This window comes from Periplaneta americana, chromosome 8 (assembly GCF_040183065.1).
Source record: "Periplaneta americana isolate PAMFEO1 chromosome 8, P.americana_PAMFEO1_priV1, whole genome shotgun sequence".
NCBI lineage: Eukaryota > Metazoa > Arthropoda > Insecta > Blattodea > Blattidae > Periplaneta > Periplaneta americana.
In genome coordinates this window covers 140,760,281-140,784,715 of record NC_091124.1, presented here as the reverse complement: position 1 = coordinate 140,784,715, position 24,435 = coordinate 140,760,281, and the positions used below count along the sequence as shown (strand labels likewise).

The 24,435-nt window shown below is 34.2% G+C and overlaps 1 protein-coding gene across 5 annotated transcripts in view; it reads left to right on the top strand.

Annotated features, from left to right (window-relative positions):
- The first annotated feature begins 251 nt into the window (after positions 1-251).
- Positions 252-24,435, top strand: part of LOC138705106 (blood vessel epicardial substance-like) — a 902,265-nt gene continuing 878,081 nt past the window's right edge. For all 5 annotated transcript variants that reach the window (XM_069833734.1, XM_069833733.1, XM_069833732.1 and 2 more), the window contains exons 1-2: positions 252-431; positions 5,780-6,559. In XM_069833734.1, the coding sequence (XP_069689835.1) occupies positions 6,035-6,559 (525 nt within the window). In that variant the 5' untranslated portion in view covers positions 252-431; positions 5,780-6,034. The remainder of the gene's footprint in view (positions 432-5,779; positions 6,560-24,435) is intronic.

Below are 24,435 nucleotides of genomic sequence, written 5' to 3'. Positions count from 1 at the left end.
CGTTTATATGAAATGTTTCATTAAACTGAGACATTTCGAATGTATTACATACGTAATCATAGTTATGATCATACTGCCACCGATATTAAATATTAACGAAAAATTGTATAATTCACCAGAGAGCAACCAGTACCGGTATCATCAATGGTATGAAGTTCATTGGTTCATCAAGAGAGGTCGCAGTAGTCAAGTTACATGGCTGAGCTACAATTCGAGTAATGGATCTTTACGTTTAGTCCTCTTTGGGATGGTGCTGACGCCGGTTGTCAAATCGTGTTGATATGCCTGGAAGCTTGGAGGTTCTTTCCGTACATAGATGAAATTTCCAATTTAAAGTGTTTTCTAAGTAGTATGTGTGAGATATGTCGCTCCGTTGCAAATTATTTAATATTCAATTAAGTATTAATGTAGATTTAAACCTCTAGAAAGTGGTAAGTCAGCTATTGATTTTGGTTTTGCCTCTAATGTTGACAGAGCAACTGTTGTCAGGTCTAATGTGCAGGACACCCTCATTATCTTGTGCCGGTTGTATATGCATGTATGTTGGTCGAAGGCATTTGAAGGTAGAATTTTGGGATAGATCACATGTAACCACTTTCCAAATCTGAACTTTCAAAGAAAGCATGGGATTAATATGAAAAAATTGAGAAATGTTATTTATTATTAATAACAAAAATGATGAATTGATGAATTACTGGTTTCTTGCGTCTTGTTTCCTTGAAAGTATGATAATGGTAGGCCTACACGTGATGTAATTTTTTTTTACATGTTATGTGATTGGGAATACTGTGTAAGTAATGAGTAATTTGTATTTTATGTAGCCTTATGATTTAAAATATTTTAAAACAGAATGTGAAAAAGAGGTTTGCGAAGTACACTCCTACTGTAGCTTGGAAATATAATAATTTTAACAACAGTATATATTGGTTATAAGAAAACGATATTAAGTACCACTGTACCAGATAGCATTTCTTTGTATGAGTAATAATTATTGTTTAATTAAATTTCTTTACCATAGTGCACTTGATAATTTTCAGCCAACATTTGCTTTCTCTGTGATGTGTTACTGTTTGAACTTCAGTCTCATAGTAGTCTTCGCTGAATAATTTAGGTAGGACATTACTGTCAGGTGTGCGGTTAGACCTCACAACAACATAGCTGATCATTTTGATTAACTTGTTTCCTTTGCGCGAAGTTGCTCATTTTCTTAATCTAAGCATAAAATGAAATTCAAAGAAATACAGTTCAAATAGAGCAAATAGGCTACAGATTACCGTATGCCAGAAATTCGATTGCATTAATTACATTTTGAATCTTGCATTAATTACTTTATACAGAAGAGCATTAATTTGTTTGTGTATGTAATCCTGTAAAAATTTGGAAACTGGCTTTTTAATCCCCTTATACAAGTACAGAGCGTAATGTAGGCCTAATTTATTCTGAAATAGCTATTTTCATGTAGACGTAAAATAAATCACAAGCTCCATCAGAAGAATTTCGAGTTATAAATTATATTTTTTAAACAACACTTTGCAAAAATTTCGTGCCAAGCCACCCTCAGATAGCATTTTACTGTTATTAGCAAACTCTTAGTGGTGTATCAACCACAGTATAAAGATATTATCAGTGTTGCCTAATGAGAAAAGATAGGCCTACTGTTTTATATATTTGTAGTTTACGAAAATTAATGTCAAGATTTCCTAAAAGTTTATCTTAAATGTTATCTATGTATGTAAATATGTGAATACACAAAACCTGACATATACGTACATCGAATAGTTTTAAAGCTTATTTCCATAAGTACGAATTTCCATCGCATAGTAAATTACATTAGTGACAAAAAGCAATATTTATATAAAATTATACTGAATATTAAATGAACATGAGGATAGCTTACTTGGTATGATACATTTGTTTTGTAATAAAAATCATAATGAAATTTCGTTAATAATACAACTTAAAAGAATTTATACATTGTACAATATAATAATAATAATAATAATAAAAATAATAATAATAATAAATTAGCAGCAATGAACATATCATACACATTTATAAAAAAAATTAAATTTAAGTAGTAAATGTAACAGGAATTACTTCACAATTCATGTTTTTTTAAGATTTTTTAACTAGTGAAACAACATACATAAAACGTTCATCATGTTTCTGTGTTTGTTATGAAATAATTAGATACTAGTAGACTGACTATATAGTAGAACCAACAAACTACAACAGGGAAAATTTTATTATTATTTGTTCTTGAAGCATATTGGTATTTCAAATTTAATCTTCGTAATGGTCTTATACATTTTTTCTTCATTACTTGGCAACATATTTCAAATAAATATTTGTTCAGTGTGGAGGAAAACCTTAAAAAACAGGGCACATTGCATTATAGTGTAAATTAAAAATTATATGTTTATTTATTTATTTATTTATTATACTCCAATTTTACAGAGAACCCTAGGTGAGATAGGTAAAATAAGTTAGGCCCTAAGAATTTGCAACTTTCAGGTGAGGAGGCGAGACTTCGCATGTGTGCTGTGCGAAAGGGGAAAGGATGAGCTATCAGAAAGAGAGTTTGTTTCATAATGGTTAATATTATACGAATCTCCCAACACGGCTCAGACTAAAACCTATCTTCCCCCTCCATACCCATTGGTGATATAGCCACCGCACATGATACGGTCACAGGACAAGTCTTGTCTCCTCTGCTGTACTGGTCAACGTTTAACCATATGAAATATAGCTAAACGCATTCAGGGTAATATTGTAAGAAACAATTTAAATACTAGGTATATTATAAAATTTATTTGATAAATTTTGCTCTGAGATATTAACCTTAATGAATGTCACTGAAGTCACTTGCTGTAGCTAAGTGATTAAAAGTAAAAGAACTGATGCAAATATGACTAATACCGATACTTGTAGCCAGAAGTAGGTTTACATTCAAATTGTTGGCAAGAGACCAATAAGTAAATAAATAAAGAGTTTTTATTGTTAATAGAACAGTACCTATATACATTTTCTTCGCCTTGTTAATTGTATATTCATAAGTATATTAAGAGAAAGAATATAGAAAATTACTCCCTCCCTCATCTCCTTCCGAAATTGTTATTCTGTAACTTATTTCGCATTGGTAACTCTTATGACAGGATATGACTGATTTGTTAACCACCTCTTTGCATCTGAAAAATATCTCAATTGAATACGTTAAACCTTTTCATTTGGTATAAATGCGTATATTTTAATGAGAGGCCTACATTGTTCCATTCATGAATAATAAATTAACTTGACAGCAAATCTGTATGCAATGTAATATAATGTACCTATAAATCATAACCTCTATTTCTAAATATAAGTTTTAGGTAATACTCCAGAAGAACCGCACCAAGAAGGCACATCTCCCTTACCCCTTTCCCCCTGCTATTTGTTAATAACACGCGGGAGGTATAGGTCGCAATAGTAGAAAAACTGACCATTTCTGAATCTTTCGGATATTGCTGTTTAGTCAGCTGTCCGAAGATAGGTTTGAACCCCATATGTGACACCAATCAGGCAACTAATCCAGACGATAATAGGATTTGGTAATTATTCGAGTGAGAAGGGAGATGTGCTTTACTTTATTAGATAGGCCTATTAGTTATTTCTTCATGTTCTATACAGAATTTTATACATTTCATTCATAAATTGAATTTCATGTCGATAGTTTCCTTTCGACGTAGTACTGTATCTATTTTAAGTGTAAGATACATGATTTGTAATCATAAAAATTATAATATTCATATTCGATATATCCAGTCTTAGTTATAGGATACAACATTTCGGGTTTTTTTGGTTACATACTGTTGAAGTTTTACTATCATTTACTCGAAGATAAAATAATGTTTCATTGACAGTAAATTAGCCCTGATGGGATTGAATGTGTATCATTTGCTAGCAAGCGAGTAGTCAGTCTTGGTAAGAGTCATTAAAGGCCAAGATCAATGACAATGGAACCTAGTCTGCTACTGCAATGCCAAGGAGTCTACATCTTTTATCTGACTAGTACATTAGCTTTCAATGCTGCAGATCTAGATTAAGATATTTCCTACCAACTCTTTAAGTGGTTGTTCTGCAGGCAAGTTACAGTGAGGGCTTGTTTTATTGAAATAGCTGCCTTAATTTTCCTTGTAATACTCTCAACATTTTGGAACAGAAGTGCTACAATATTTCTAGAATAAAATTTATTCTGTTTAAGTATTTCGATATTTGTACCAGTACTATAGGGCCTGTATTAGAGTATGGTTTTAGATGGTAATGTGAAAATATTCATTGAGGAGTTATCTTTAAATCTCAGAAAAAAGTCAATCTATGACGTTATGGGTAGTGCAAATTAGACAACATATAATTTACGAAAATAAGATACTTGTTTTACTTGTGCAATAGATAATAATGTGTTGTAAGTTATATAGTTTTTTTTTTGTAAAAAAAAAAAACAGGATATTACCAATGACAAAATGAAAGAAATATGAAAGGGAGTAAGTTTTGGGAATCACAAAATTAGGTAACAATCTCTTTGATATAACCCCACATTTCTCAGATGAGAAACCAGAATTTGTACTGTTCCACACTGTCGTTTGTTAACTTTTTAACAAAGTAATTCCATAATTCATTTTCACACAGAAAGTATGAGCTATTGCAATAGTTGTAAAGATATTTTTACAAATAAAGGTTCGTGGAAAATAATAAAAATAGAGAGCCAAATCATTCTTACGTAGGAAATATACAACGAATTTTGAAGGCGAGTTTGAAGCTATTTACACATCATTCCAAAATATATTTGGTTACACAAATATAAAAACATAGTTTCCCTATCTGGGTCTGAAGCTGCAATCCAGGCAAAGTTCGACTGTATCCACTAAAATGGAAGAAATTTAATAAATTCATTTCATGGTAAAACGAATTCAAAATTTAAATAATAGCTTAGTTCTTCAAAGGATTCCAGCCCACTGTAGACTGAATGGTAATGAGAAAGCTGATATTAGCCAAGAAAGAAACTAAAATTAACATAAAAACAAACTGCATATTTTTATACGAATCTAAGAAAAGGGTTATAAAATGGGGAATTAACTCCAACTATCAGGACAATTTAATAGCAGAATATAACAATTCAAAGTGGAAAAATTTATTGAATTTAAAATTGATACCTGATTATTCTTGACCTCGAAAATCCGCTGTGTCCATGTTCAGATTGGTTACTGGTCACAATAACCTCAACAAACACCATCATTGAATTGGTTTATTGACTTCCCCGAATGTTTGTTATATAAAAAGACAGAGGATATGAACATTGAACTCCTGGAAAATTGCGAATCTGTTGAGACTTCTGTGGATCTTACATCCAGATATTGGGAAACAACAAGAAAGATAAACCCTGAGCATTAAACACACATCTATTGCTGATAAGTCATAGAATTGTCTACTTTTCATACAGGTTCTGCACTTAGTATGACAATCGTACATACGACGTTGCATATATCTTTCCTTTGTCATGTATGTATCATAATGTACAGACTCAGAAACAAAATTTGGGCCACCTGAATTTTCCAAGTTCCAGTTATAACATACAGTGCATACTCAGTAAGCATTGAGCATGTCCAGCGTGTTATAACTGGAACTTGGAAAATTCAGGTGGCTCAGATTTTGTTTCTGGATCTGTAGCTATTGTGTTTCATAAAAACATCTCCCAAAAAGGGAAAGAGTTGTCTTGACATTAATTTGTATTTATTTTTTGCAGGTCTCAAGAATCATATGTTCCAGTTACTTGAAGTGGTAAATTCTGTGAGCTGCAACTTCCCAAGCATTGTGAAATTTTAGTGAATAAATATGAAAATGTGAATAATTTGTGCTACTAAAATTTCGAACTCGATATTATATAGTGGTAATACATGATTTGAGAATATGATCTTTTCTATAGTAACCGTTATTTCTGCCATCGCGTGGGCAGCATAAGTTCAATCCCAAACCATTGTGGAGTGGGAGATAAAACTCAATGTTATTTGTCAGTGCCTTGGCCGCTGTGTTGGTGGAAGTCAGCGGCAATGCCGGTAGTGTGGGTTGGTCCGTCTCGAGCAGCATGGACTCAAACACAACCTTTATGCCAGTGATGTCATCGACATCTCCTTCCGCCACCATGGGAGTTGCCGATGAAACAGACGTGACAAAACTACATGAAAGTTCAGAAGATTGGCCTAACGAGCCGCATAATGTGTCATTTCTTCCGGCATTATTCGTTTCATACTGTGCGGAGTGGAAGCCTGTCAATCATGTTTATTTTCAATTGGCAAACACTTTCTTCTTCCTGTCTTATCTTGCCCCGAATGGCATGTATGGGATTTTGTACCTGAGATGCACACTTCTTGTGGGATGTGCATTTTTTGCCCTATGGGGATGGGCTGTGTTGTGCTGCTTTGATGCCTTCCTCTGGAATGCTACTTTTGTGGGCATCAATTTAATTCATGTGTGCATTCTCCTCTACTACTTGCGGCCTGTGAAGTTCACAAGAGAAGTTGAAGAGGTGAGTTTTATCAACTCCAGTATATTATTTTTAGGTTTACAGAAAACTTTATTTTCAATCTCTAGAATTTTTGACGTCATTGCAGTGACTCTGAAAGGTATGTTTTGAAAAAACGAACGCAAATTATATCGACTACAATTCTACAATACCTACTTAATCTTACTGGTACCTAATCTACCTAACCTACTTAACCTAACCTGGCTTGTCTAACACCTAATTGAAGTTAAGTATTGTTGCTTAAATAGTCTTGATTCATAGGAATGCGAGATATTTTAATGAATTATAAGTTTAATTGGTTTTATGATAATAGGGGGCCTAATTGCAATAAAAGTGTGACGTAAAACGTTAATAATATAAAAAGTATTTTTCCTCTTCTATCATAATTTTTGCCAATTATGTACATGTTACTTTTGTGCTGTGTGTTTTATAAGATAGCCATTTCACTATATAATTTTGATACTGGCCATACAGACTTGATAAGCTTTGGGTAGTAGTTTGTAGATATTGGTTAACTCTGGAATATTCATAGGCTATAACATTCAACACATTCTATATCATTCACACCAAATGTGAGTAAGTACTGGTACCAGTACTGCAGATATTTTAATTTCGGAATTTTTTTTCTGGTTAGTGTAGCGATTAGGGCCTATGTATATTATTACAGTATTTCTATTACTTTTTCTTCTATTTCTTTCAATGAAGTAGTGGTATAAGAAGCTTGACATTGCCATTAATGTGTGTATATATATATATATATACACACACACACACACACACACACACACACACACACACACACACACACACACACACACACACAGGCCTATATATACAGTATATAATATACACTGTGTCCCATTTAGATCGAGAAATAAATGCTCACTACTTAATATTTAAAATCAGATGAAAATATCGTTGTGATTTACATCTGACAAGATAGAGAAACTGTCCAAGCTTATGCAACAAAGTTTGAAAACAGCTACATGCGTAACTTTCGTTTGTTTATGAATAATTTTCGTTTGTTTGTTGCTAAGGCACTAAAACAAGTCTGGTGGGGTGTTGTAGGAGAACACGCTATAGTAAACATGTGGACACCACAACATAAAGTTCAGTGCGTGCTATGGCTAACACTGAATGTTTGGTGTGGATTGACGAGAAACTCCGTCATTGGACCATTCTTCTTTGTAGAAACAGGAAATGTGTATGTGTACATATTACAGAACTTTGTTGTTGGCCAACTTTCCCCAGGATCGGTTTTTCAGAAGAATGGGGCCCCACCCCATTATTATCAATGGGTGCATGAGTTCTTGGATGAAAATTCCCCGATAGGTGGATCGTAAGACGAAGACCCCTTGCCTGGTCACCCAGGTCACCAGATCTGACCCCTTGAACTTTTTTTTCTGGGGTTTTGTGAAGGATGCTGTGTACCAGAGAGGCAGAACTAACACAATGAAGGAATTGAGGCAGCGCATCAAAAATACAGCTGTACTAGTGACTCCACAAATGCTACAGAACACTTGGCGGGAAGTTGAATAACTTTTAGATGTCTGCAGAGCAACTCAAGGCACACATATCGAGTTGCATTGAGCATTCTCCGAAACTCGGAGAGTTCTTACATCAAGTTATGTTGATAAACCATTAAGTTATTTACACTTGAAATGATCACTTATTTCTTGCAATAAATAGCACAATTTATGACATGAGATGGTTGACGTTGTTACATCAATGTTCATTGCAAAGAGGGCAACTAAGTCTTTTAACAGTCTAAATATTTTTAATCTAATTATTATTTCTATTAGTTGCACGATTATTAGGTAATTTCACAGAAGTGCTGTACTAGCAGTGGCATAGCGTGGCTTCTGAAACAGGAGAAGCAATCCAAAAGTAATTTAGTAATAATAATTATTAAAGTTAATTGAATATAATATAATTTTACATCAATAATTAAGAATCATGTATGTTTGAATCTTAAGTGAATTGAATTTTTTAAAAGGGCGTTAGTCATGCTTTTTAACATCATTTTTATCATAGTTTGAAAGTACATTGATAAACACACCGTTTTTCCTCAAAAGGACGTCAGTAACATTGTTCGTTGGTTGTTAGAGGCAAGTTAAGATCACAATTTGTTTTAATTAGTCAGTAGTCACCAACATGCATCATTCTAGAACTATTCAATTGTCAGTGATGATTGAGTGCACACAGCTGAAAACAGAAGAAATATTACAAAAGACTGCTGTTTCTGAAGAAAGAAGGAACAAAGAAATGAGATAATCAATTTTGCAATATGTACCCTATTCCACTTTGAGTATACACATGACAGAGTTGGATAGATCAAAGTATCTAGTAGTATCAATGAATTAGTAAGCCACACATTCTTCATGGCACTTGTGCGAGAATGTGTTCCTCCACCAACAGGCCCAGTCTACCTAGCAGGAAAAGTTCCAATAAAACAAAGACTTGGAAAAAATGCAGATGTACATCTCAAATGAGCATTTTATGAAGAACTTTTTAGCTGGTGTACAGAAAGTAATGCAATGTACGATGCTGGAAAACAGTGATTACATTCCAAGTGAAAAGACTGATTTCTCTTCATTATTCATGATATTTTTTCAATTTGTTGATTGTATATAATTTCCAGTAAAGTAATTCAAGAATAGCACGAAAATATCTGTATCGTATTTGATTTTACTAGTTATAAAATTATTTTTTTAAGGGTGGATTTTTTTCATATTTTAAATCTGAATAAAACCTTAAGCATCTTCATAATGCTTATAATTACTTCAAAAACCAACAACTGTAACCTAGACTATCAGCCCACATGTCCGGAATTATATATATCCAAATAGTTTTCTTCTAACATTTTTTTCAGTTTCCCACACGTAAAAATTATACTCGTCCACTGCTATGGAGTAACGGTCAGCGCGTCTGACAGTGAAACGAGCGGGGCCGGGTTCGAATCCTGGTTGTGACAAGTTACCTTGTTGGGTTTTTTCCGGGGTTTTCCTGCAACCAATTAAAGCAGAATAAAATTGCTGGGTAACTTTCGATGTTGGACCTCGGACTCATTTTGCCATTATTAATTCACATAGGCCTATCATCCATAGCATAGCTCAGGGTTAAGTTCATGGTACGGTGTGCTGTACTTGTACAAGAGTGCGGCCGTTCGGCTACTCACTCATTCACAGAATAGGAGTGGTAAGCACAATAAGCTTTAGGCTGTAGTGTAAGTCTTCGGGTCCCTCCTCCGTACAGCAGAAGGAAAAAAAAAAGAGAAATACTCTGCTAACAGTCTTACCTTATCGTTTATAATGCAGATCTTTGTTTCCATATTAAGACGAGGTTTTGGAGGACAATCCTCTATTATTTTAACTTTATCGCTATAACTCAGTGCACTAAACGGCATTTGCAGAAAATTTTCAATTAGGCTACATAATGATGATCACACCAGAATGCCATATTTCAAATTTCACAACATACATTTTATAACACACGAATCACTATGTATCCATTTCCTTGGTCTTTCACTTACTGGCTTAATGTCTGTAGAAATGTAGATAAACCTTGCTTACTGACACAATGCAAACCCTGTTATTTCACTAACCATCTCAACTCCCACCCATAGATGTTTCAGGGTTCATTCACACTTAAGTCGAAGAGGAGAAAGAACGACACTGGCAGCTGATGAGTGGAATAGGGAAGATATTTATGACATGGGTATCCTGAAAGGGTTTTGTTAGCATTTTGTAAAACAGTGCCATGTGCTTCAGTCAGTTACTGACATTGCTTACATATCTAATTTGTGGCGTTATGTTTTTTTGACCAATTTAATTTTTCTTTCATCCAATATTAAATACCAAGTGCAATATATTTTAATAAACAATACAATGCTTAGTGGATGTACATTTAATTGACAGTATAATTTATTTTGAACATCTGCCTTTGAATTTATCATAGCTTGCAATGAAAGGGAAAGATAATTTCATATAAGCATATTTTAGTTCATTTCAGAAATAAATGTATAAATATAGCCTAATATAATCGTTGTATTAAGTAAATTCAATAGACGAATAATATTTATAAAGCTTATTAGGATTAGAAATGTGTTATAAACTTGGTAGAAATGAATCATCTAAATAATTTGAAAACAATATTTAATATGCATAATGATTACACAACTTTTAACACTGTATCACTTTGGAATATGTATGATGAGACTTTCTTGTGTTAAATTTTAACGTATCTTGTTAACATGTTTCGACCTATTTTGGGTCATCTTCAGAACTGGTCGTTGTTGGTCTTGGCGCCTCTTGTTTCCTGTGAGGGTGCGTTCGTAGTGTAGACTCAAAGAGTGTATGTGTTTTGAAATTGAGTTGTATGTTGAGAATATTGTTGGGGTGTGTTTTCATGTGTCTGTACATTTCATATTGTTCTAGTGTGTTGAGTTTCTGGCTTTTTGGTTGGATGTGCAGTATTTCCATGTCTGTGTTATGTCTTTGTAGGTGTGGTTGGCATTTGTGATGTGTTCTGCATATGTGGAGGTGTTTTGTAATTTTGTTATGGCTGTGATGTGTTCTTTGTAACGTGTTTGAAATGATCTGCATGTCTGTCCTATGTAGAAGTTGTTGCAGGTGTTACATTTGAGTTTGTATACTCCTGTGTGTTTGTATTTGTTTGTTTGTGTTGTTTGTGTGTTGAGATGTTTTTGTAGAGTGTTGTTTGTTCTGTATGCGAAGTTGTAATTTAATTTCTTGAATGAGGTTGCAATTTTATGTGTGCATTCCGAACAATGGTACACAGGCTACTCAACATACCAATGAACCAACAGGATTACAACGAAGAACTAAACACAATCAAATACATAACACAAGGAAACGGATACTACCCCAACATAATAGACAACATAATACGTAAGACAAAACAAAACCACAAAAAACAGAAGAATACAACACAAAGACAAGAACACAAAAAATACATTACACTAACATACGAAAACAAAAAACACATAAAATTGCAACCTCATTCAAGAAATTAAATTACAACATCGCATACAGAACAAACAACATTCTACAAAAACATCTCAACATACGAACAACACAAACAAACAAATACAACCACACAGGCGTACACAAACTCAAATGTAACACCTGCAACAACTTCTACATAGGACAGATAGGCAGATCATTTCAAACACGTTACAAAGAACACATCACAGCCATAACAAAATTACAAAATACCTCCACATATGCAGAACACATCACAAATGCCAACCACACCTACAAAGACATAAACACAGACATGGAAATACTGCACATACAACCAAAAAGCCAGAAACTCAACACATAGAACAATATGAAATATACAGACACACGAAAACACACAACTCAGTTTCAAAACACATACACTCTTTGACTCTACACTACGAACGCACCCTCACAGGAAACAAGAGGCGCCAAGACCAACAACGACCAGTTCTGAAGATGACCCAAAATTGGCCGAAACATGTTAACAAGGTACGGTAAAATTTAACACAAGAAACTCTCATCATACATATTCCGAAGCAATATTTAATAATTTTCTTATATTCAAAGGTATTTTAACGTGTATTAATTTGACTCTATTAATAACCAATGGTAACCATAATAGATAATTCTGTAGGACCAAAAATTAATCTTTACGTTGTGTATTAATTTTTTAATGTATTGTTTACAAATTAGGTCTAGGTCTACTCTTTATTTTCACTTAACGTGTCATAAAAATGCATGAACTTACAGTATTCTTCGAAAAAAACAAATGAATTTCCTTGTAACCTAAGAGATACAGAGTTCCTTAGTAGGTTAAAATCCAATATAATATCAACACATTTTTAACATTTTCATGATTTTTGTACTATAATTTCTTAATATTTTCATATATGTACCAGTACATTAGCAGTTTAATTAAATTTAAGGATTATAATTTTAGTTTCAGTTTATTGTATTTTATTCCAAAGATTATTGGCCTCTTCTAAGATGCCAAAAATAAGTAAAATCAAATTTATATAATTTAATGTAGGTATTCCAGTTCCCTATATTTTTATTTTAAGACTGTCTCCTTCTAAGGTACGTAAGTATAACGAAATTTACACACATTTAGGTAGGCCTACTTAAGTTCAGTTTCCCATATCTTAATTCTGACATTGATGTCCTCTTCTGATGTGCATGTACAATAAATGCTTAAAAATAATATTTTGGGACCTACTTTATTATTTTAAAACCTACTTCAGATACCGAAACGTTCCTTTTTAGAGTCTAAATATCCAAGGTCTGCTCATAAATAAAAATAAAACGGTTTGCATAACTTTGGCGCTATGGATGAGGACAGAGAAATTCACGAAAACCACTTAGGCCGTGTCTCAAAGCTACAATTTTCGATGAAGTGAACTAGATAGTTTTCTAAAAAGCCGGATGTGACGTCAGAAGTCATGATCCAAATCTACATAATGCATAGCAATCAAGTCCGTAGTAGGCCTATCACAGGTAGTACCTAGTAAACGAAAATGCTTGCTTGATTGATGACTTGTTCACTAAACAAATATGGATTCCTCATCTGCAATTGGAGTTGTGAAATCTGAAGATGCTTTGGAAGTGAAATAATGTAAAGAATAACACGTTAATTTTGAACATTGACATTGTTAGTACCTTTTTTTAGAATGCTTTAAACATTATTTTAGGCCGTGTCTCAAAGCTACATTTTCAGCTGAAGTGAACTAGATTGTTGACTAAATAGCCGGATGTGGGGTCAGAAGTTATGATCCAAAGCTACATAGTGCATAGCAATCAAGTTCGTAGTAGCAAATACCTTACTATAATAATACCGGACAGCTAGCAGTTCTGCGCGCGAACGACGCTGGTGCTGCTACACGGGTTTTCGGGGATGGGAATCCGGTGTAGAGCTGAAAACCCGGATTCAAATCCTGGTGTCGAAGACAATTTTTCTCTGTTCCACTCATCTTTCATCGTATGATGATGCAGAATGTCTGCACGGAAATATCATATGTACTTCGGTACATCATAATAATATATGATATGCGAAAAATAATCACTTAGTGATTTAAAGACGGCGCTTATTCCGTCGGATCCCGGCCACTTAGTCACTCATAACGAGTGCACCTCTGCACATATATGGACATTGTGCCATTGTCATACATCTGTGACGCAGTGCATGAGGGTAGGCCACTAGAGGGAACCCAAGAGGTGGAACTTAAACTGGATTCGATCCGATATCGGGATGGGAATCCGGTGTGGGTTAGTGGATAGAGCATCGGCACGTAGAGCTGAAAACCCGCGTTCAAATCCCGATGCCGGAGAGAATTTTTCTCTGTTCCACTCATCTTTCATAATTCAAGTTACTAGTAATGTTATATCTTATGGTTGTAATATTAACATATTCATGTGATTATTAGTAACTTCATAGTAATTTAATTTTTGAAACGCTACACAGTATCGCGTTGCGTACATAACAAGTGCTGCTGGCTGATGCTTGTCAATACAGCTGAGAAACATTAGAATGGGAATGGAAGCCAAAACTCAGTTATGTATAGTCGCTCCAAAAAAAGATTAATCGCTTAATATTTTCAAAGTATCTGTTGGGCACATCTGCGCATGTGTTATACCATTCAATCAGTTCACACCATACGGAAAATAATATTTCTTGTGTTATTTAAAGCCTTTTCATCCGTTCCTAACTTTATTACATCATTCTGGAGAACGAAATGGTTGAAATGGATCGGATGAGTCTACTTACGAATTATAGGGGAATGGGTTTGCCTTTGCCTTGAACTCTGTAGACACACGCCCGACCTTCCCTTCTATTTCTATCCCTTTTACAGAAACGTTGTTCCCGTACTGCACATAGCGAGTGTCTTGACAAAATGCATGAGCTGTATCAATATGTTCTCAAATAACTACGTCGTCTTTGGTTATCAAATTGTACCAGTCTTCTTACATTTCATGTAAAAATTACGGTAACTAACCTTTAATTATGTCCATAACGTTGTCGCTTTAAATCAGTGGTACTCACTAGAAATTACAAGAGAGCCGAATATAAGAAACAGTATGTGTCAGAGAGCCGCACCAAATTTCACAGTACTCAAACTTCGTAACACGCAGCCTTATTACATTTATGGATTAACACATTCATACTCCAGAGTACTGCAATGCAAATGTTTCGCTCGCTCGTTTTCGTTCGAAGGTCCCGCAATCGAGGGCATTTCCTTTGAGCGAAGAGCGCTCTTAACCATGTTAACAAGCGAACTATGCTCGCATAAAAAGAGATTCGGTTCAAGCAACCGAAAATCATTTAAGTTTTTACTCGGAAGAGCTCATAGCCTACAGTACCCCTTACTGTGACCTAATGAATTAGCTAAGACTGTAAGTGATACCATGTTGGTATCACTTGTGAGATTCAGACCTGTCTTCGGACAGTTGAATAAACAACAAACAACATGTTCTGTGAGAATATGAAGGATAAAGTAATATAATATTTATGTTCATTCTGATTGACTTGCCATTATATTTACCACATTTTGTGCTCAACTTGACATTTTTCTCGTTTTTAAATGGTTTTTATCTAAAGTAATATCATTAGAGGTTTTGATTTATTTAGGGAAAATCAAAACTCGAGTGGGATTTAATTAATTGTTACACGATTGGAAGAAAGTATATAAAGATTAGAAGAAATAAAGTACTCTAATATAAAAAAAAATATTGACTTACTAAAATACTAAACTGTCTTGAAAATGTATTATTGTACTATTTTCCGCTAGATGGTAGTAGTGTGTTGCGATTAGCAGTTCTCTTGTTACCAGTTGTGCTAAGGATACAATCTTCATTGAACTCTATGGACTATTACTAGTCTCGCCAAAAAAAAAAAAAAAAAAAAAAAAAAAATTTGTACAACATTGTAAAAATTTTAGAAAATTACTAAATTGTAAAACTATAAAACTTTGTAAAAATTGTAATTGTAATATTGTAAAATGTTGACATGTTCCACATCTTAAAGCTTCATTGCTCATGTAAGATCTATGGAATAAAATAAATGAATGAAATGAATGAAAAGAAGACTTTGTTTTTTTCAGTTTCATTTTTATTAAAACAGTTGCATTCCACTTCAATTATGAACAGCCTATATACTAAACAATCTCTGATACGTGACTACCCATAATCTCATACAGCAGAAGCTATACTTACTTACTGGCTTTTAAGGAACCCGGAGGTTCATTCCCGCCCTCACATAAGCCCGCCATTGGTCCCTATCCTGAGCAAGATTAATCCAGTCTCTACCATCATATCCCACCTCCCTCAAATCCATTTTAATATTATCTTCCCACCTACGTCTCGGCCTCCCCAAAGGTCTTTTTCCCTCCGGCCTCCCAACTAACACTCTATATGCATTTCTGGATTCGCCCATATGTGCTACATGCCCTGCCCATCTCAAACGTTTGGATTTAATGTTCCTAATTATATCAGGCGAAGAATGCAATGCGTGCAGTTCTGTGTTGTGTAACTTTCTCCATTCTCCTGTAACTTCATCCCTCTTAAGCCCCAAATATGTTTCCTAATCACCTTATTCTCAAACACCCTTAACCTATGTTCCCCTCTCAAAGTGAGAGTCCAAGTTTCACAACCATATAGAACAACCGGTAATATAACTGTTTTATAAATAATTCTAACTTTCAGATTTTTTGACAACAGACTGGATGATGAAAGCTTCTCAACCGAATAATAACAGGCATTTCCCATATTTATTCTGTGTTTAATATCCTCCCGAGTATCATTTATATTTGTTACTGTTGCTCCCAGGTATTTGAAATTTTCCACCTCTTCAAAGGATAAATTTCCAATTTTTATATTTCCATTTCGTACAATATTCTCGTTATGAGACATAATCATATACTTTGTCTTTTCGGGATTTACTTCCAAACCTATTTCTTTACTTGCTTCAAGTAAAATTCCCGTATTTTCCCTAATCGTTTAATTTTTTCCTAACACATTCACGTCATCCGCATAGATTAGTAGCTGATGTAACCCGTTCAATTCCAAACCCTCTCTGTTATCCTGGACTTTCCTAATGGCATAGAGCAAAATTAAAAAGTAAAGGTGATAGTGCATATCCTTGCTTTAGCCCACAGTGTCACTGTCACTGAGAGTAATAAACTGTTTGAGAATTGTATCAAGTGCTCTTTCTATTTGCCGTCGGATTACCGAACACACGGAAATAGGAAGATCGTTCAGTGTTGTAGGTTTTTCGATTACTAAGTCGTTGTAATATAGTTTATCTCAGGGTACTTCCATTTTCCTCACTTTATACCAACACACTCCACTTTCTCATTTCATCTATCTGCAATAGTTAAAAATGACTGCGCTGAAGTCTTGGGTGTATTTAGGATTTGCGATGCTGATATAGGAAGGGCTTGGGGTTCAGGGCTTTGGTGCTTAATCAGTCATTCGTCTGAGGATGAGCCCTGGCTCTGTCAAACTGAGGGAGGAAGGCCTATCTGTGAGCATTGGATTCTAAGGCCACCCAGGTCATCTTAAGACTTAAGCCAAAGCCGAGGATGGAATTCATTACGTTATTGTGTGTTGTACGAAGATACGTATTATTCCTGTAGGGACTAGAGGAAATGTTATATTATACAAATTACGATGCTTGTAATAATTTTGCCATGGAGGATTTAACAAAATTATGATTACCTTAACCTCTTTTAATTGATTATTTAACGATGATGTATCAACTATGCGGTTATCTAGCGCCGGTAGAATTGATAGCGATATGAATCCGAGGACCTGCCGTGGGATTAATTGACATCTGCCTTATAGCTGAGGAAAATCTCGAAGAAAAATTTAACCATTGAATCAGCCTAAGCCAGATTCAAACCCACGCCCAAGCTTGCTTGTTTTTATTGCTGCACCACTGAAAAAATGTTTATAATTCTGTGACAGCCGTTTTGTTATTGATATGTAATCTATTGTACAGTTTGTGTGCAATTAATTTATTTACATTTCATTTTAGATGAGTTTGCTCTCAGTGTTTAGTATGTAATGCATATAGGCACCGTGCAAGCTCCTCTGGTGGCGAGTGTTCTTACTAACTGCGGGACAGCAGCGATAGAGTTGTGGTTGAAGCGTATGAATATACTTAACATCTCAGGTTAAATGATTAGAAATACGTATGATCCTTAAAAGCGGAAAGGTAATGCAAATTGCTGTGTTCTTGAGTGCAGTAAAGCTTATAGGAACACACCAACCGATATTGTTTTTATTCATTCCCAAAACAGAAAACTGAAGAGCAACGACGCTAATTGTGGATCCGTGCAGTACGCAGACGAAAGTAAATAAGGCTACACTGCTTGTAATCATAGTATTATTATATACTAGGCCTGATATAAAAATGAGAATGTATATAGGCCTAGTATTATGTTTATAAATAACCATTGAGTTAGCAACGACAGGAATTTATCATTTAAATTTAAAATAATAGATAATTACTGAGTTCTTTACATATACAGCATATAATGTATAACATTAGCAACAATAAATAATAATATACTTATTTTTAAATGTATTCATATCGATATTTAATTCTTGATTTCAAGTGCTGAAACCAACCCGTAGCAAAAATTGCGGTATTCATTTTATTGGGAACGAGATCAGAACACCCCCAAAACTAGCATACCGTTCCCTGTATTTTTATAAAAGATTACAAGAAAAAGACTGCCTCATCTCAACTAGCTCCGGAAAGGTACGAAAGAGACGCATAAAGAAGAAGAAAAGATGAAAATTTAAGTTTTATGGAAGGCGAATGCTCAACAAGTGTTATTTCTAAAAATGAAGTAGCCATAAGGCAGAAGTAAATGAAACCATTCTTAGTGATTTTGTCTTTTTCTTTCACAATTGAATTGTGTGAATTGTCTACTCAGGTGTCTATTCCATTAATGCCGAACTGAAGTCACATAAGAAATGTTATGATACGCATTCAGGAACAGATGATATGTTTAATGAAATGCAAGGTTTCCGAAATTATTCTACAATAAAATATGAGACAAAACTACCAGACTTAATGGGAGTGACATTTGTGGTTTCGAATATATTGTTAAAATTGCTGCCAATTGAAACACAATCATACCCGTAGAATCATAATAAGAAATATTTCCAATTCTATCATTTAACTCAAAAATATCTGCCATAGATAGTCGAAACGCCCCAAGACGTAGACCATACATATTATTTTTGTCATTTTTATTAGTGAATTTCACATCGAAAGCTTTCGAAAAATTCTGTCCAAGAGTAAGATTAGTAAGGAAAATCGTCTACTCATATTTTCCAATTAAAATGAAAACTGGATTGTCGTATTCTGCTATGAGGATGATGATCAGAGTTAATCGTACAATTATAATTATAATGTATTTTTACCGCCACTTTAATATTGTTGACATCCACAATGGTTACTGTAATTTTGGGTTTTGGCCTAGCACAGAAAGTATTCAGGAAACAATGCCTGCAATAGTGCAATATTGAAAAATGTAGAGTGACAATAAGTTTTGCAGAAGTGGAACAGCCACCCAATGTGGATCAGATGGTGGCCTTCAAATCTAAATGCTACCGAGGCAGATCGAGTGACACATTCATAACAACTGATTGCGGATTATTGACTTTATTAGAAGGTGGTGATGAAATCAGGGTTTCCCGGAATAATAACAAACCTCTCCGATAAAGGGATCATTGTTGTTACTCCACCGTATCTTCACGATGATAAATTAACAGCTGAAGAAGTCGAAACTACTTACAGCGTTGCCATTGTTCGAATTCATGTTGAAAGGTGCATTCTGCGAATTAAAATATACAGTATAACATTTTACAAAAACTATCAATTGAACTGCTTACGCATGTTGATCTTGTTGTTTATTCAACTGTCCAAAGAGAAGTCTGAACCTCATAAGTGATACCAACAAGGCACCACTTATGAGGCAACTAGGCCAGAATATCATGGGGTAGAGTGGCCAGTTCCTTTTCCCTTCCATTGCATATATCGCCGACTAGCTACAAATTACACTAGTCAGACTTCGTATGCATACAAACAATATTGTTCTTCCTCTGACATATATCGTCAAGTGAGATGTACAGCCTGATAACAGATTTACATATCATCCAGAACCTCAATCAGAGGTAGTATGTTGATGATATTGTTCATTGTGTGTTGTGTTTTAGAGAATTTGCAGTCGCCCATTATTCAGGAAGTGTAATTAAGACTACTTTTAGAATTAAATCACATTAAAAATACGTAATTTATAGAGACATTATACATACAAATATTACACATGTCATGACATCAAATATAAGTATATCAATGTTTTTGTAATATGACTCTTCACCCTCATTCAATGGTCTGAAATCTGATTTAAATGCCAAACAACTTCACTGATATTTCAGGAACTTTGTAGATACATTTTTACACTCCTCTAGCAGTACTGAACTTTCCACTGAGTCTATAAAATAAATAAAGACTGGAGATTGCTGGTTTGCAGTGAAAGACCTGCCCTTGGGCAGAACACTATGAAGCAATGAACCCATTCTTACTAATATTACAACTTTTTATTGGCAGAAAGCCGCATGTAATTTCTATATCACACATACTAGTGAATGACTGCGAGCCTGTAGTTAATTAGGAATTGTAACACTGCGCAGCGCCACCAGTAAGATTTTGAGACCCATGCACGGTGCCTATTGTAATGACATTATATTGTTATTTATACCTAGTCGATCGTACGATTTTATGTATAATTCAGTTACAATGAACTTTGTGTACGTCAGTTTTACATAGGCCTACAGAATTTTACTTTAATCATTACATAAATAAAAAAGTAACGTTATGCGTAGCAATATTCCGTACAGTTTACAGCTTTTAATAAACACAATCAGCAAAAAATATATAAATATGGTAATTTAATTAATCTTTGCAAATCAATCGAGTCCATATCTGGACTGCCATATTTAAGGATTTTTTTCGTTGTCGAAACGTCAACCTTCTGAATACTTGGTCTTTCCTGGGGTAGGCCTAAAAGATGATCGGAGCGTGGTGTTAACGACACCAACTCATTTTAGTTTAATTTAATTCATTCAATTTACAGTCTTTTAACATCATTGATGCAGTAGATACAAGCAAATAATATTTACAGGAATTTAAACATAACATTGGCCTATCTATCAACCAACAAGAAATTCTGCTCTTAAAGTTATTTTTATTTAGACTTCTATTTCATATATTTGAATGAAACAACTGGAAAGTCGGGCCACCATGAAGGCATGGAGCCCTACCATCATGTTTTCAATTTGTCTTCATGGTGTGTTGAAGTGTTACCTTTACATTTCGTCGTTGTTCCTGCAATAACTCCTGTGTGACATATTTATCGATTTTCAGATTTATGCTGTATTAAATAGCTTAAATAGTGATACGGCAAATAATAAAATCTTCTATATATAATTATATTTCTTTCTTTCGAAAATGCAAGAAGTCACAATCCATAGGATGAATAAATGTGTTTTTGTCCTCTTACTGAAAAATTGTATATTTTGCACATAGGAGTTATACGACGATTTGTTGAAGTATCATTAATTGAATATCCCTCCGGAATGTGTCTAATTCAAATGGTGGAACAATGTAACTTAGACCCTTCTTGCGGGGGGGGGCGGTATTCAATTGTTGCCGTGACAAATAATATCAGTGCTATTATATTAGTATTTGCATGCAAGGATATTAAACTCTTTGATTGATTTTCCGAATTTTGTTTTTTCATTCCTATATTTTATTGCGCAGTATGGCTTAACCCTTTCCAGCCCAAATTAAATTGAAAATTAAACAAAAAATATTTTGACATGAAGGAGAAACGCTGCCCGATAATGTTTTGTTTCGGGATTTCAGGGGTGCCAGCTATCTTAAAAATAACTAAGAATATGGCTATGATAACATATGGAGTCATTTGGCATTTTACATGCATTCTCAGAGCAGGTAAAGTGTATGATGCCATATGGAATCATTGGGCTGGAAAGGGTTAAAATTTAGTTCATCAGTATTCGCCGCCGTCAATTAGCAGAATACACGCGAGATCTAGTAGTTTTCATTTGTGATCCCTTTTGAGCCTCATTGATTTTCTTAATGACTTCCATAGAAACTGCAGCTTTAGTTTAATTAACGTAAGTGGGTGGTGTGTTAAAAATTTTAATTAGCACAATATGCTATGCACGACTGCTTTCCGTCTGTACCAAATCTTTTCCAGAGTTGTTTATAACTTTTTTGTCATACCTCCATAATCCTAGCAGCTATATCTGAAGGTTTAGAGAAATGTTGACCTTTTAAATACAGTAGGCATATGTATCTGCCTGATGACACAACTAATGATGCAAGCGCTGTAATACTAAAGCTCATTTTTACTTGGATTTTTGAAACTTTATTCTATTTATTTAATTTAAATAAGCAACCAAAAAACATATCTACGCAAACGTCGACGCCAACAGTAAATCGCTTGAACAGCTACTAAATTAAACACAAGCTGTGACAAATAAAAATGTGTACACCCGTGATACAGAAATTAAATGATTTAATTCAGGTTGTTACGTGGGAGTTGTTTAAATTTGTGAGCTTTGAGGTAAAAATCTGCAACGGTCAAGGAGCAACTTTAATGCAGCATGGAAGCACGGTCGTGGGTTCGATTCCCGTCTGGGTTATGGATTTTCGTCTGTTGCCGATTGAAGTCGTTAATAGAAGCCTGACATTGTTCTGATTGCATGTAACGGGATTCCCATTATGGTTCTGACGGTGTTAGATCCATATAATAAGAAACATGTTGACCTAGGCCTTAACTTTTCAAAATATGTGAACGCCATGTATTATTGTTAGTGTCTTATTGAAATTTATAGTCGTAAAAAATAAAAATAGCAAATCGAAAAAAATTCAAATAAATTCGGAATAGAACTTGAAAATATTTATGTGAAGAATATGATAAAAAAATATTTTGAGACTTTGGGGAAAAGAAACATTTTTCGGCGTAATGAAGTTCTCAGTAAATTTAAATGCGTAATAGTCACAATATTTCGACTGTCGTATAGCCTAGTCTGTGTAGTAAAGTTAACATATAGTAATTTGCGTTTACTGTGTGATATAATACGTAAGTTTTGTATGCTAAAGTATATTTAAATATGAAGTTGTTTTATTCATTAACGTTTTTACTAGTGTCAAGGATCTGTTTCCAAATTTGTTAGAGTGCTATGTGCTTAATGCAGTATTATGTTTAATGTTAATAAACTACAGTTATTGTGTTATATATAAGATTAGTGAGATTAGGAAAGTAATATTTCGTATAGCCTACATAGTTATTTAATATTTAAGAAAAGCTAGCACGAAGGAAGACATCTAATACGTTCATTACAGAAACATTCATTCTGGAAACATCACAATAAGGAAAGCGCCCCAATCTGAAACATTGAAGGTAGAATGATGTAGAGGAACACCAAAGGAAATAAATTCCAAGCAGAAATGAATATGTTAGGAGACGTCGTCATCATCCTCGCCATCACCATCATGAACGTGGTCAAGTTTAGACTAATTTGTCCGTTCATCATTTCTCAAAGTGACAATTCTAGTTTTTTATCTGCCTCTATTCCGTATTCCTGTAGGCCTGTAGGCTACTTCAGTGCCTATTCTGCTAGCTAGAATTTTGATAACATGTTTCCAAATTTTATGATAATACTGAATGTCATTTACTTACTGACGCCAATAAATAGGCTTTACAAATCCTGGGGAAAGTTAACTCTGTTACTTTTGCCAGCAAATACTAGGCCTACTCCCACGTCCACGATCATGAGTTGTAGAAGAAGAGAGAGAATGAGGAAAATCTCTAGCTCCTTCAAACCAGAATGCTAACGGAGTAAATCTCTACAGAAGATCAGACAAGTTTCAGAGGCCTCATGGTGGTAACACCACCACTGGAGGTTGCGAAAGGCTGTAACTTATCTAAAGGATATATCAGCTACTCACAAAAACCTCAAAAGGAAAAATAGGCTGGTGAGACATGAATGTAATGGTAGGCATAATAATAATAATAATAATAATAATAATAATAATAATAATAATAATCTATAAAACGTATGTTACCATCAAATCTCGAGGAATTTGCGTTACAATATTAAAATAGTTACAGATCCCAGCAGAGACCGATATTTAAATTATTTTAATGAGAAAGAAAACAGTGGTGTTTATCCATTGCTAGTGATAAAAAAGGAACTTACAGTGTTTCGAAAATTGATTCGTTCTTCGTCTTCATGTGATCAAAAAGGAAAGTATTAGGGGTAGTGAAGCAGATTTAGCTGCATGTAAGGACTCCAATGAGTAAGAATCTTATCTCATTTTTTTATTACCTGAAGACTAAGATAATCTTTGAAACGTTGTGATTTCCTCTTTAATCACCAGCAATGGAAATATTTAATTTACACCTCTTTTAATACACTTTTGTTTGACAAAACAAATTGTTTATAACGCGACGTGAATTATATATCATTACAACTTTGTTAAAGCAGCAAAGAGCGTCCATTCTAAAATCATAGAATTCGTCATTGCCATACCAGTCGAAGTCATTTCTATCAGAAATTACTGTGAACATAACTAGTTTTAAAGAACCATTATATTATGAATGCAGGCGATGTAGAAATAAGTCTGAACCCATTCAGTAAAGCACTGGAGGCTTTTCTACATGAATACTTCTATAATATATCAGTTTTTATAATAATATATAATCCTTAAAACATAGCGCAATAAATTCGAATTTTATTAAGGAAAATGTTCGTTAC